Source organism: Sinocyclocheilus grahami, unplaced genomic scaffold, assembly GCF_001515645.1.
Source record: "Sinocyclocheilus grahami isolate Dianchi unplaced genomic scaffold, SAMN03320097.WGS_v1.1 scaffold76.1, whole genome shotgun sequence".
In the NCBI taxonomy this organism is placed as follows: domain Eukaryota; kingdom Metazoa; phylum Chordata; class Actinopteri; order Cypriniformes; family Cyprinidae; genus Sinocyclocheilus; species Sinocyclocheilus grahami.
The window spans coordinates 1,528,147-1,541,704 of NW_015505255.1; the positions used below are offsets into that span (position 1 = coordinate 1,528,147).

At 38.8% G+C, this 13,558-nt stretch overlaps 1 protein-coding gene and 1 pseudogene across 1 annotated transcript; both read left to right on the plus strand.

Annotated features, from left to right (window-relative positions):
• The first annotated feature begins 164 nt into the window (after window positions 1-164).
• On the plus strand, window positions 165-5,487 carry acd (ACD shelterin complex subunit and telomerase recruitment factor). The gene is given in 14 exon segments (XM_071582382.1): window positions 165-348; window positions 496-617; window positions 905-995; window positions 2,267-2,346; window positions 2,444-2,488; window positions 2,603-2,637; window positions 2,797-2,948; window positions 3,043-3,066; window positions 3,069-3,123; window positions 3,255-3,410; window positions 3,484-3,591; window positions 3,684-4,015; window positions 4,199-4,275; window positions 5,236-5,487. Coding segments are annotated over 14 exon segments (1,482 nt in total). The 5' UTR covers window positions 165-228; the 3' UTR covers window positions 5,321-5,487.
• Window positions 5,488-6,468: 981 nt separating this feature from the next.
• LOC107585962 (prolyl 3-hydroxylase OGFOD1-like) lies at window positions 6,469-12,009 on the plus strand (annotated as a pseudogene).
• Window positions 12,010-13,558: the final 1,549 nt, after the last annotated feature.

The window sequence follows — 13,558 nt, forward strand, 5'->3', positions numbered from 1 at the left end:
AAAGATAAAGCGTCGCCGAATGGCTGAGCTGGAGCCGTGGATCGAGAAACTCGTCCAAAACTACGGCCAAAGCCAGTGTGAAACGACTGTAAAAGCCAACGTGGTCGGCGTAAGTAATAGCAAATGTATGCGATCACCTATGTGGAGTGTCTCAATAAGGAGGCGCGAAGACTTTGATGAGCTCGTTTGTGTTTACACTGGTGGACAGTAACAGATAAGTTACACATCATGAATCCACCAAAGATAAAGCGTCGCCGAATGGCTGAGCTGGAGCCGTGGATCGAGAAACTCGTCCAAAACTACGGCCAAAGCCAGTGTGAAACGACTGTAAAAGCCAACGTGGTCGGCGTAAGTAATAGCAAATGTATGCGATCACCTATGTGGAGTGTCGCGTGAGTACTGAAGCGCGCGCGTGTTTGTGTGTTTGTGTTTGTGTGTGTGTGTGTGTGTGTGTGTGTGTGTGTGTGTGTGTGTGTGTGTGTGTGTGTGTGTCAGGTGTGTGATATCTCAGACTCGCAGCGGATGGAGCACACAGATGCCTGTATGCTGTTCATGTCCGATGGGAGCGCTGTCATTCCCGCGGTGCTGAGCGACGCCGCGTGGGAGTGTCTGCAGGAGTGAGGGACCTATTAATGCTCTGTTATGACACCACTCACTACACACCTGCGCCCCTGTTTTTATCTAACTCATCTGGATAATCGGGCACAGTGAAAATCGTGCTGAAATAAGCACAATCTAGCTGTTACAAGGGCTCTGATCTTCTGCCTGGCAGCAACTGTTGCCTTGAATTTTGCACTTGCATGAGTGAATTTCAGAGAACACTACTTTCAGTTTTAGTGTAATGACAGTAATTCAATCAAACTCAAACATGACTGTGTCAGAGTTTTGTCTTCTGTTTCTTCAGCATGGAGGAGATGGACTCTTTTACAGGCCTGCACAATGCTATAGTATATGTACGCAGCTTTGAACTGAAGTTCGACATGAACCCTGATCTGGTATGTTATATGTATGCAATTTTTTCATCCCAGCCTCTCAACATTTTTCGTTTTAGTGCTGATGCATTACTACTCGAAAAAAGTCATGCCATCGTATAGAGACAGAGCAAGGTCACCCTGGTATACAGTGGTGTGAAAAAGTTTTTGCCCCCTTCCTGATTTCTTTTTTTTTTGCATGTTTGTCACACTTTAATGTTTCAGATCATCAAACAAATTTAAATATTACACAAAGATAATGCAAGTAAATACAAAATGCAGTTTTTAAATGATGATTTCATTTATTAAGGGAAAAAAGCTGTCCAAACGTACGTGGCCCTACGTGAAAAATTAATTGCCCCCTCCTGTTAAATCATGAAAGAACTGTGATTAACCACATTATTTTAGAAAGCTGAGTTAAATTTCACTAGCCACACCCAGGCCTGATTACTGCCAGACCTGTTGAATCAAGAAATCACTTAAATAGAACCTGTCTGACAAAGTGAAGCGCATAAGTATGACCTATAATTCATACAGTGACCTAAATGTTAATATTGCGCCCTATTGATGCTTATTGTAATTTTGCTTATGTTGCAAAAATGTTAAAATCATTTCTATTTTAATTGAACTTAATTCTTTGTGGGGGAGATTATAAAGTATTTAGCTGAATTTCAGCTTCATGGCGGTATATCTGGTTGAAAAGAGTTTAATATATTTTCGTTTAACAGTTTTTAGGCTTGTTTGGTTTAGAAAACTCATGTAAATTTAACTTTAAATTAAATTTAATAATTAATCTTCAATCACAGTTGTGTTTCAGGCTTTTAGGAGTCTTGGCTCATGGTCTCACCTCTTTTTTCCATGTTTCATATTACTTCCTGCCTACTCTGTAGTGCACTATCCAGAAAAAGTTGCAAAGTGCAAAAACAAACAATATAATATTTTATTGGGTAAAAATTTAGATTTTAAAATATTTGTAAAAATTTCTCCTCTTAAATTCTTTAGCTTTGGAGTCAAAAAGTTTGAAAACCACTGCCTCTGGGAGTTGAAAAACACTGTGATAAGGCGAATGTTCGCAGGTGAAGTGTAGTCATTTCAGTGGAAATATGCCTAGTTGGGAATTCAGATTTCTCAATGGTTTCAAACTAGTCAAACAGATTTACCTTATTGACCAACAGATAGCTTCTTGGTTTAAAAATGACTTCTGTGTGAGCTGTGCTTCATACACAGCTACACTATTGACGATTTACCATTGCACTTTTAAGTACATGTTTGCTTTGTTTGCTTGTTTTTTTCAGGCATCTTGTGTGCTTTACTTGAAAGTCAATCAAATGAACATCATATGCATCGCCTCAAAGCACCACCACCCCCCCAGCTGGCAAGTCATTGATCTCTCTACTAAGCGTGCCAAGTGATGTTTCCTAATCGCACTAAATCAATAACAGTTCATCTTTGTTAATCGAATTATCTTTCAGCACAACTCTCTCATCAGTCAGAGATCAGATCATAAAGACATGGAGGTGCGTTGACCTTATTTATAGTTTGTGTGAACGTGTACATCACACAGAGAACTGTAGCGTGTTTTTAAGATGATGTGTTGAACAGTTAGTGTTAATTGTATTGCTCTCTGTCAGATCCCGCAGGGAGGGTTCAGTAAGTTCAGCCTCTGGTAAGTATCACACACACTCTTTCGCTTTGTGTTTCTTTGTAAAGCTTGCATGTACACACACCTTTTGTATTGAATGCCTGTAATTTGGATTCGTAATGTCATTTATAAAGCGAAGACACAGAAATGATAAAGATGTGCGTTGTGTACCTAATTTCCCAGGGGTCTCGCTCTCGTCTCTGTTGGACGTGTGGCACAATGACATTATAATAAATATTCTGAATGATGCAACGGAGAAAATAACCATGTCTGCAACATATTGTCCAAGTGTGGCGACACCAACTCACTGGCACAGAGAGAGGCTTCACTGGAGGGTAAAGCTGCTTCCTTGGCAACTTAAAGGCACCAGCTGTTGACCAGACAAATTATCATTGCGTATGGGTGTGTGTGTGTGTGTGTTTTTTCCAGGGACAGGAGCAGTTCATTGTCCCCGCGTGCCTTTTCTTCTCATCCCGGAGGAACAGAGGGAGCTGATGACAGCTGATCCCAGTACTGTCTGCTGTCTAATTAATTGCTTTTTTCATGACAACCCTTTGGGCATTCAACCAGATTTCAACGTGCATGTGGCGCCCTGTGCATATGTGTTTTTGTCTCGTGCACATCAGTGTGCGCAGGTGCAGACAGAGAAAGCGAGACGCCAAATGACTTAGCCCCGCCCCCTGAAGAATCGCATCCAACCAGCGCGTCGAGTGCAAACCAAACAATGGCCACTCAGGACGGTTTAAGTGTCTCATGTCCAGATGAAGGGCCATCTACTCTGGTACACACAAGACCAGGTGAGATTTTACAACAGAACGTCAGTGCTGTTCCAAGTAGACGTGTTATTAAACCCATCTCTCTGTCTCCCAGAGGTTTTGTGTGGAACGGGGGAGCTGTCTGGGGATGGGGAGAGCCCATGGGATATGTTCGCACAAGAGCCGGCTCTATTAGGTAGACGTTCCACCTCAGACTCAAATGGTAATTTCCTGTTTAAGCATATATTTATTACAATAACAGGGCGTCATTGTAATTGTGCACTAAGCATTTCAATCATTTTTGTGCTGATACAGACCCAGAACAAGAAAGTCAATCGCTTTTAAAGGAAGTCCCCCCATTGCCTGTAGCAACAAGCACCCAAGCCCAGTTCTCAAAGCAGATCTCTGGAGGGGTGTCGGTGGACGGCTTTACACTCAGTCAGAGACCGAAACCGACCCAGTTTAGTCCGTCCCACTCGAGCGATAAATCTTTCAGAGACCCCAGTCAGGAGCAAGACGAAGAGCATGCGCGGAGTCCTCCCTTATGGCTTGTCCATAATACAGCCCCACCCTCTGAACAGAGGCCCCTAGCGTCTCCACCCGCCGGGCCAAAGCTCTCGGCGTCTCCACCCACCAAAGCCAGGAAAGTGAGTATAAATGATATTAATGATATTTTGCTTTGTCCGAGCTGGGCAGTTTGGCTCACTTGCATAAAATGATATGATTAATGCTTTCTGTGGGACTAACCAAATTAAGAATATATCTAGTCCTAATCTATTTGTGTGTTGCATCAGAAATGTGGCTACATTGTCCCAGCTTCCCTGTTGCAGGTGCACTCGGATGGAACGCCTTTTTCCTATTTGTATCATCCACAGCCTCAGGTTGCCACAGCCCTTGGCCATTTCCAGTGAGTATGATGTGTTCCCCACTGACACATGCTGATTATAACATGCTTGTAATGTGATGGCCAATGATCTAAGAACTGTTTCACAGTTTTGTATTATTGTACTTAAACAATAGCAGTCAAAAAATTGGACGTGGCGTATATATATTACTGACTTTCAACTTTCCACAAAAATATTAAGCAGCAACTGTTTTCAACTTGGATAATAATGAAATGTGTCTAGAGCAGCAAATCAGCATATTAGAATGGTTTCTGAAGGATCATCATGTGATCCTGAAGATCCAAAATTCAGCTTTGCATCACAGGAATAAAATACATTTAAAAATAGAAATCAAAATAGAAAATAGTTATTTTAAATTGGAATAACGTTTCACAATATAAGCATTTTTGTTATTTGAATGCATAAGAGACTCAAAAACATTTAAAAATCTCACCAACCTCAAAATCTTGAAGGGTAGAAAGGTAATATATGCATGTTTATTTTACTGTCATATTTTTATTATATCAATATTTTTATATTTTATATATATAATATGAAATAATATAATGCATAGTATATATTTGATATAAATTATATATAATATTTATGTATATAATATATATTTATTGTATTTTTCATAACTTGAGCATATGCCTTTACAACAAAAGGTTTGTGTGAATCACTTTTGACTGCTAGTGTACCTATAATAAAGCTTTCTAGATTTGAAATCTGAAAACCAGATTAGCATCAGAAAAAAAATGAGAGTAGAGTGTTAGCTAGACAGTGGACATAAGTGTGTAACATCAGCGGTCCAGTATGAAGAGTAAAACCAAATCCCCTGGGAATGAAGCCGTCGTCTTTCAACCTAACCACAGTAACCTACACCCCTCATATCCAAGATCTATTTATTGGTTGCTGCTGGTTTCTACCTGTGTGTGTGTGTGTGTGTGTGTGTGTGTGTGTGCTGCTGTGCGTCTGTCTAGAATCCCAGGGCATCTGATACAGTGGGCGGTGCGTTATCTGGGGACCTCTGACTGTGCAGATGTCAGCGCTGAAGCTGGTTCATAAACCATTACCTCAAATGACATGATGTTAGTTTTTTTGTTGTTGTTGTACAAGTGTTTTATTTTTTTTTTATCTTAGGTGTAGTCCAAAAAAGGCATATTTTCTATAATATCCTACTGTTAATAGATACTGCTGTCTTAAGTGTAACTTAATTGCACTGTGTAAATTGTAATAAATGTTAATATTCAAATACTATGACTCGTGTCACAATTTGTATAATTTAATCACAATTTTACTTGCGTAACCATGTTTATCTCCTTAAAGCCATGGTATTAACCAGACAGAAACTTTGATTTGCCACAAAGAAATGACTGAAGGTGGGCACATTACCAAAACACCTTGGTATCAAATTTCAAAATAAAGTGAAGATGGAGATTTGTTTAACACAATGATAATTAACACTAAATGATACATCTGAAAATGTGAAGATATATTAATCATGTTCATCATGCCATTAAATAAAAAGGATTATTGAATATGAACAACCTACATAGACTATTCACTGACACACACACACACACACACATTTTTTTTTCTAAATAAATTCACACTTTTATTGTTAAATTGATAAAAAGTTATAGAAAATATTTTTGTCACAAGAGGCTTTTATTTTGAATAAATGCTGTTCCTTTTTAACTTTATATTTATAAAAACAATCTTGAAAAAAGAATCCTAGGTTCCATATCGATCGATCTGACTATCTATCTACATACACCAAACATGTTTGTGTATATTTATGTATATATTAAACCACAACTGTTTCCATCATTGACAGTAAATCAGCATATTAGAATGATTTATGAAAATTCATGTGACACTAAGGACCGGAGTAATGGCTGATGGTGTTTCAGCATAGGAATAAATTATATTTTAAAGTATATCAAAGTAGAAAACTGTTATTTTAAATTGTAATAATATTTCATATTACTGTTTTACTGTATTTAAAACATAATTTTTTTTACTGATCCCAAACTTTTGAACGGTAGTATATATATATATATATATATATATATATATATATGTTGTTTTTGGACAGAGTATTTCATCAGAATATGATTTCAAAGATTTTTTCAGAGAAACTATGGGCTCTTCCACAGCTGACCTGGAGGGGCAGTAACGATCCAAAAGCGCCTCTGACTGAATCTGCACGAAGAAGACCCTAGAAAGAGAAAACAAAAGTCCCCCTGGGTTTAATCCCTCATGGTTTTATGCCAGCTAAAAAACGACTAAATGATCCCGAAACGTGTAAAAAGAATAAGAAAGAGAAACGAGGTGAACTCGCCGTGATTAATTCGGATTTGAGGGATGAATCTGTCCAGAAAGGCATGAGAGACGCATGGCAGAGGAAAGAGAGCTACACTAATGGTATGTTTGTCTACCCACGTGACACAGTGAGCTTACACGAGTTCAACAGTCTTTTATACAGTTACTGTTAGCAGAAAACAGCAGAATCTGATTGCTTTTTAGAGATGAAGCAAACTGGTCTGTGTATCTGTCATGTCTGTGAATTCTCTGGGCTCTGTTCCAGGTAATATCCACCTGGACTGTGAGCCCTTCCCTCACTGTCAGATCACTCGTTTCCTGCAGAGTGAGAGCTTTGTGGAAAGTCTGCAAGCAGAGCTCCTGCAGCTGAATTCCAACAGCAAGTCAAATGATTTGTACAAGTTTCAACAGGTATCAGTCTGAATTATAGGTATATATTATGAAGAAGTGAAAACTGAGTCCTGAATTCTGTTTCTTCTGCAGTCAGATGATCTGAGAGAGAGAAAAGAACTCCATTTCTCACAAATAAGGTGCTCCAGAGTTCAAATGAGCTTCCGCGTTAAAGTTTCTGTCATTGTTTTGCTCACAGACGTATTCTTTGTTGGGATCTCAGGTCTGTGATTTTTGGGGAGTTTCGTGTCTGGTTGTCAGAAGTGTTGCAGGTGGATCTGGAGGCGACTGTCGATATATCCTGTGCAAAGTACGAGCATACAGGTAAACCATCTGACCACGTCTCCACCAATCCCTGGGGTGTAGGCAAGGAGATGCTGATGTTTTCTCTTTGTGCAGATGTTTTGCTGTGTTACGATGATGAGCTGGAGGGACGAAGAGGTGCGTTCATCCTCTATCTGGTACCTTCCTGGGAGGTGAAAGATGGAGGGACACTGGACCTTGTTTAGCACTGATGGTGTGTGATACAAGAACATAAATGGTGTCATTTTACCCACAAAATGTGTCTTATTAAGTTTAAAATAAGTTAAATCATGCCATTTGAGTCATGATATTCAACCAAAAAAAATCATTAAAAAGTTATTACATTTTTATGTAAGATTATAAGGTTATAGAATATGTAGGCATGAATCATACGCAAGGACCATGTGTAAATGTATTTAATTGTTGGTTAGTTAATTAATTAATTATAATTGTATATTTTTCATTGAACACTGTCAGCCTGTGAGTGTTGTCAAGTCTCTGCTCCCTTGCTGGAACTCTGGTGTTTTTTGAAGTGTCCCCCGTCTCCTTTCATCAGGTAGTTAGAAAAAGTGTTGTTTTAGTATGATTTTTATACTATTATAGTATTAATTAATATTTTGAATGAGCTTTTATTTGTATGATTTTAGTTATCTTTTCAGTTTTAGGAGTTTTGTTATGTGCTTTTGGCATTTATTTATTTATAGTCTTTACAAATTTTTCTTTTTAATTTGTTTTTATGTTTTAGTTTTAGTAAATTTAGTGCCTCAGCAAGGCAACATTTCAAATTTTAGTTCAAGTTTAGGTTTTTCATCTGATTCAGTATTATGTCAATTAAATACGATCTTTAAACTAAGTTTTAATTTAGGGATAGTCCACCCTATAATAAAAATTCTGTCATCATTTACTCACCTTTATGTCATTACAAACCTGACTTTCTTCTGTGGAACACAAAAGAAGATATTTTCAAGAATGTTTGTACCTAATCAGTTTCAGTTCCCATTGACTTCCATTGTATGAAAAAAAAAATACAGTGGAAGTCAGTTTGGTTATCAACATTTTCCCAAATATTTTTTAATGCAAACGCTGGCTTGTATATAGGTATTGTAGGCCATGTATGTTAGCTTTGTTCTACAATAAATAAACACATTCTTCAAAATATCATCTTTTGTGTCTTTTTAACTATCACAACACTGGTCAGAAGGATTGGTTGTGATTTACATCTGTTTTAATGAACTAAACGGCAATCTTGACTCTCTTAGGTGGCAGAGGTTCTTTCTGAGGAGAAGTGCCGTTTAGCTCTGAGTGGTTGGTTTCATGGCCCTTCTCTACCAAGACCCTCATGCTACATCGAACCCCCAGTTCCCCGTCACACTCATATCCCCAGAGATGTAAGTCAAGTTAGCGTGAGAGAACGTTTTTGGCCAAAACTCAGCCTGTATCTTCTCAATCTATGCGTTTGTTATAGGAGAGTTTGCTATTTGAGTGGGTGAATGAGATGTACCTGGATCCTCGCTGTCAGGCTCGGGTACAGCAAGAATTCGAAGAGAGTTCTGAGATTTGCTTGCCTAGTTTCTTACAGGTTAGTCATCATCATTAGTATTTATTACACAAAAATGTTCAGTTATGTTTAATGTACAGTAGGACACATACATATGTACATCAGGGTTTGACAATGCACCCTATGAGCAAAACACATTGGTACATGCTTAAGAATTGTATATATTAACTGTTAAATAAACTCTGCCAGAAGATGCTTTTATAAGGCCCTTTTAGTCTGTGCTGTTGTGGAGGTCCATGTATAATTGATGCGAAGGAGAAATTCCTGTAGATGTGAAATTTAGTGACATGTCCCATGCCTACACTAGAGGCATGTAGTCAGAGTAAGTTTTAAATAATTAAGTGTCTAAGTTACTTATTTATATTTGTGCACATGTAAGACGTTTGCAGACTCCGCATGCAAGAATATGCTTATATTGTGCTATATGTACGATAACAATAGAGCTAAATTACAACGAATATGCCAAAACACAGAGTTTTGTATGCATTAGCGGTAACATTTTACAGTTAAGTTCAATTTGTTAACTTTAGAATTTTTAAATCTGAATTAGTTAATTTCTTCTATTATATTTTTAAGTCATTATGAAATTGAAATTCACAATTTCATCTATTTTCTAAATGCATGCTATTGATCCATGCATCTGTTTTATTTATTGTTTTGACCTCATAATTTTTTATTGAAATGTCTAAACTCTGTCCTCCAGAATGACCGATTTCTCTCTAGTGACATATGTTGGACTTCTCCAGTCATTTAGTCCAATTAAATCCCGCCTCTTTATTATGACCAAATGCAAGCTCGCATTCAGATCTGGCTGTAATTCAACCAGCAACTGGATAGAGACCTAATGCGTTAACTGATGTTAAAGAATCGAACCTTGTTGTAAAGTGTATTTGTGTTAATATATACATGCCTTTATCAGCCATATCACCCTGCAGCCCAAAACTGGTTGCCCACTGAAGCTAAGCAGGGCTGAGCCTGGTCGGTACCTGGATGGGAGACCTCCTGGGAAAACTAGGTTGCTGTTGGAAGAGGTGGTAGTGAGGCCAGCAGGGGGTGCTCACCCTGTGGTCTGTGTGGGTCCTAACGCCCCAGTATAGTGACGGGGACACTATACTGTAAAAAGCACCGTCCTTCGGATGAGACGTTAAACCGAGGTCCTGACTCTCTGGTCATTAAAAATCCCATGGCACTTCTCGTAAAAGAGTAGGGGTGTAACCTGTTTGTCCTGGCCAAATTCCCTCCACTGGCCCTTGTCAATCATGGCCTCCTAATAATCCCCATCCACTTGATTGGCTCTATGACTCTCTCTCCTCTCCACCTGTAGCTGGTGTGTGGTGAGCGCACTGGCGCCGTCGTCCTGTGGCTGTCATCACCTCATCCAGGTGGATGCTGCACACTGGTGGTGGTAGAGGAGAGACCCCCCCCCATATGATTGTAATGTGCTTTGGGTGTACAGCAATACACAATAAAGCGCTATATAAATGCCTCATTCATTCATTCATCAGAAACTATTACATACTGTATTCGTACACAAGTATCTATAATGCTGATATCCTGAATTCTGCCCTTTAACTGTCAGGAGGAGAAACTGAGGCAGGTGCGCAGTGCACTGCAGTCGTCTGAAATCCAGTGGGAGAGAAAGGGGCCACCCAATAAGAGGTGAGAACCAAACCACCCGTCTTTTGTTTGATAATATTTCTACTATTTATCTCTTCCTGTCTGCACGTTTTGTTTTCTGGTATGTTTCATGTGATTTGTTTATATGTTCATGTATTAATGCCCGTCACTGTGTTTAGGTGTTATGGCTGTGTAGATATGCAGAGCGTCCCATCTTGTGTACAGGAGTGCTGGGAACTCCTCTCCTCTGAGTCATTCTTCATCCTCTTATCCAACCTGACCGGTCTCCGTCTACACTATCTGTGTGGCGATGAGGATGAGAGCGAGAACGAAGATGGAAAGAGTGAGACAGAGAATGGAGATGGAGAGGGAAATACACAAGCATCAGCATCCACTACTGATGCTGATGCTTCATCAACTGAGAAGAAAGACAAAGGTAATCAACCTGTGCATTTTTCCCCCTATTTTTACAATCATTTTACCTGTGTATTCTTGCAGGACCTCCTACTTGTGTAGGAGAACTGCGTCGCTGGACACATGGCGACTATACATTGTTACACGATTCTGTCAAAAGAGAGTATGCATTGGATCTGCAGCTTCACATGGGCTGTGCAGGTATGAAATCTGACATTTACATTTGCCTTTTTTGCAATTAATAAGATAATTGCAAGATAATTGTGTTCAGTATGATTTAATTTTGATTGAGGGACAAAGGGTTGAAAAAAAAGTGCTAGAGCATATTAGAGTCAAACATCAGCCTCTGGTTTTTCTATCAGGGTGGAAGTCAGAGTTTGGGGGATTTACATCCTATGTTGCACATGATGAAGATGAGGAGGTAGGTGATGGTGTCGCACAATGTCAGTTTGTTTTCATTTAATGATTTATTATATTATAACATATGCAAACACGGCAGACTAGTGCACATTATTTATTTTGTTGACACTGTTTTTTCCGTAGCTGCTGACAGTGCATCCTGAAGATAACTCCCTCGCTCTCGCTCTCTCCTCACCCGAGGCACGGTGTATTTGAGCGAGCGTTCGCAATGGAGCTCTAGCTTCTTTAGTGCTGGTCGTTCTGGCAACATGAGATCTTTAAAGACGTCTTGTGAGAGACTGGCCTGGAAAACTCCCAAGAACGCTGAGCGACTGGCAGCATTTCAGCGCTTGCCTTAGCGTTTCAGCGTTGACGCCACACACCAGAGAGTGATTGTTGATGTAAAGACTTTGCAGAGCAGGGCAAAGCATGGCTAAACTCCTGACGAAGGAGTCGCTGAGGGTGAAGGGTACACCCTTTAGGTCAAGCACAGTTAGGGACGACCCGTTCATCAGTATGTCCACTTAGCCTTGCTGCAGGTCCTGACCAGCATAAAAGAGAGGTGTGTTCCCCACACAACAGATGGAAAGGGTGCTTCCAGCCGCCAATCACCCCTGGCAACTGCCTGCCACAGCACCCGCAGTGCTGTTTTGCGATTGGCTGGATCGGTCAGACACATTCTCAGTTTCAAATTTCTGACCAGTGGCAGAAGAGCAGAATATCTGTCAGGGACACTGGTTCCTGACTCACACCTAAAACGAGAGATAAAATATGTAGTGCTGTCAAACGATTAATCGCATCCAAAATAAAAGTTTTTGTTTACATATATCTGTGTACTGTGTATATTTATTGCGTACATATAAATAGACACACATGCATTAATATATTTAAGAAAAATTTTATGTTTATATAATACAAATTATATGAATATAAATATATACACATGTAAATATTTTCTAAATATATACTGTGTGTGTGTGTGTGTGTGTATTTATATATACATAATAAATATACACAGTACACACATATATGTGACCCTGGACCACAAAACCAGTCATAAGGGTCAATTTTTTGAAATATTTGGCCAAGATACAACTATTTGAAAATCAGGAATCTGAGGGTGCAAACAATCAAAATATTAAGAAAATCACCTTTAAAGTTGTCCAGAAGAAGTTCTTAAAAATGCATATTACTTATCAAAAATTCAGTTTTGATATATTTACAGTAGGAAATTTACAAAATATCTTTATGGAACATGATCTTTACTTAATGCCCTAATTATTTTGGATGTGATTAATCACGATTAATCGTTTGACAGCACTAAAAATATGTCAAAGAGCAAGACAGGCATCATTTCTGTTGTTTATTGTTTTGTTACTATTATGATGAGTATGTATTAAAGTTCATGTGACCATTTTATGACAGTGTAGTAGTGTATGGTTCAAAGTCTTTACTAATGACGAAACATGCTTTTATCAAGGTTCTTAATCAGCATAGAACCTTTGGTCAAATATGGAGCCATGGAGAAGAAGAAGAAAGAAATCACACAGGAGATTTCTTTAATAACTCAAATGCTTCTCCTAGACAGCAATGAGATTATAAGGAGGAATGGAGAGCTAATGGAGACGTTTAGTCTCTTGCTTCTCAAAGGTTTTCAAACCCCAGAAATCTCACACCATTTCTACAATTTTCTTAAGAATGTCTCAAACTGGGCTCAGAGTGACCAACATATCAGTCTGCAATCAAAAATGAGAATTTTTCATATAAATGTAATAAATTATTCAACTTTCTTTATAGCATAGGCTTATCTTTGTAATTTAGAGTTATAAAGTCAGTCAATTTATTGTAACCATGTACTCTTATTATTTCTCCTGGGAATTTTTAGGAGAAACATGTGAGACAAAGTTAATACTTGCACGCAGTTTAATTGAGATCTCTATGAAGTCTCCTGAGATGTGAAAGAGCAATATCTAAGTAACAAAATAATCCTGCTGGGAGGGTTTCCTTATATCAGACGGATACAAGACACACCAACAGCTCTTACCTGACTTCAGTATCTTTCCATGAGCTTGGATGTGTCATGATATTAGACCAAGCCTTACAAACAGTAAATGCATTGCATTTGTCCTGTAAAGGCAGGAAGGAAAAAATATGTGCAAGGATCTCTTCTGGCAGATCCATTCCATTCCAAATCAGCCCTTTGTCTTCTGTCAGCAGCGGTACATTAAAATACACTTGAAACAGGTGATCTGATATTATAACCGAAAACCTCTTAATCCAGCACAGTTTGTGATGAC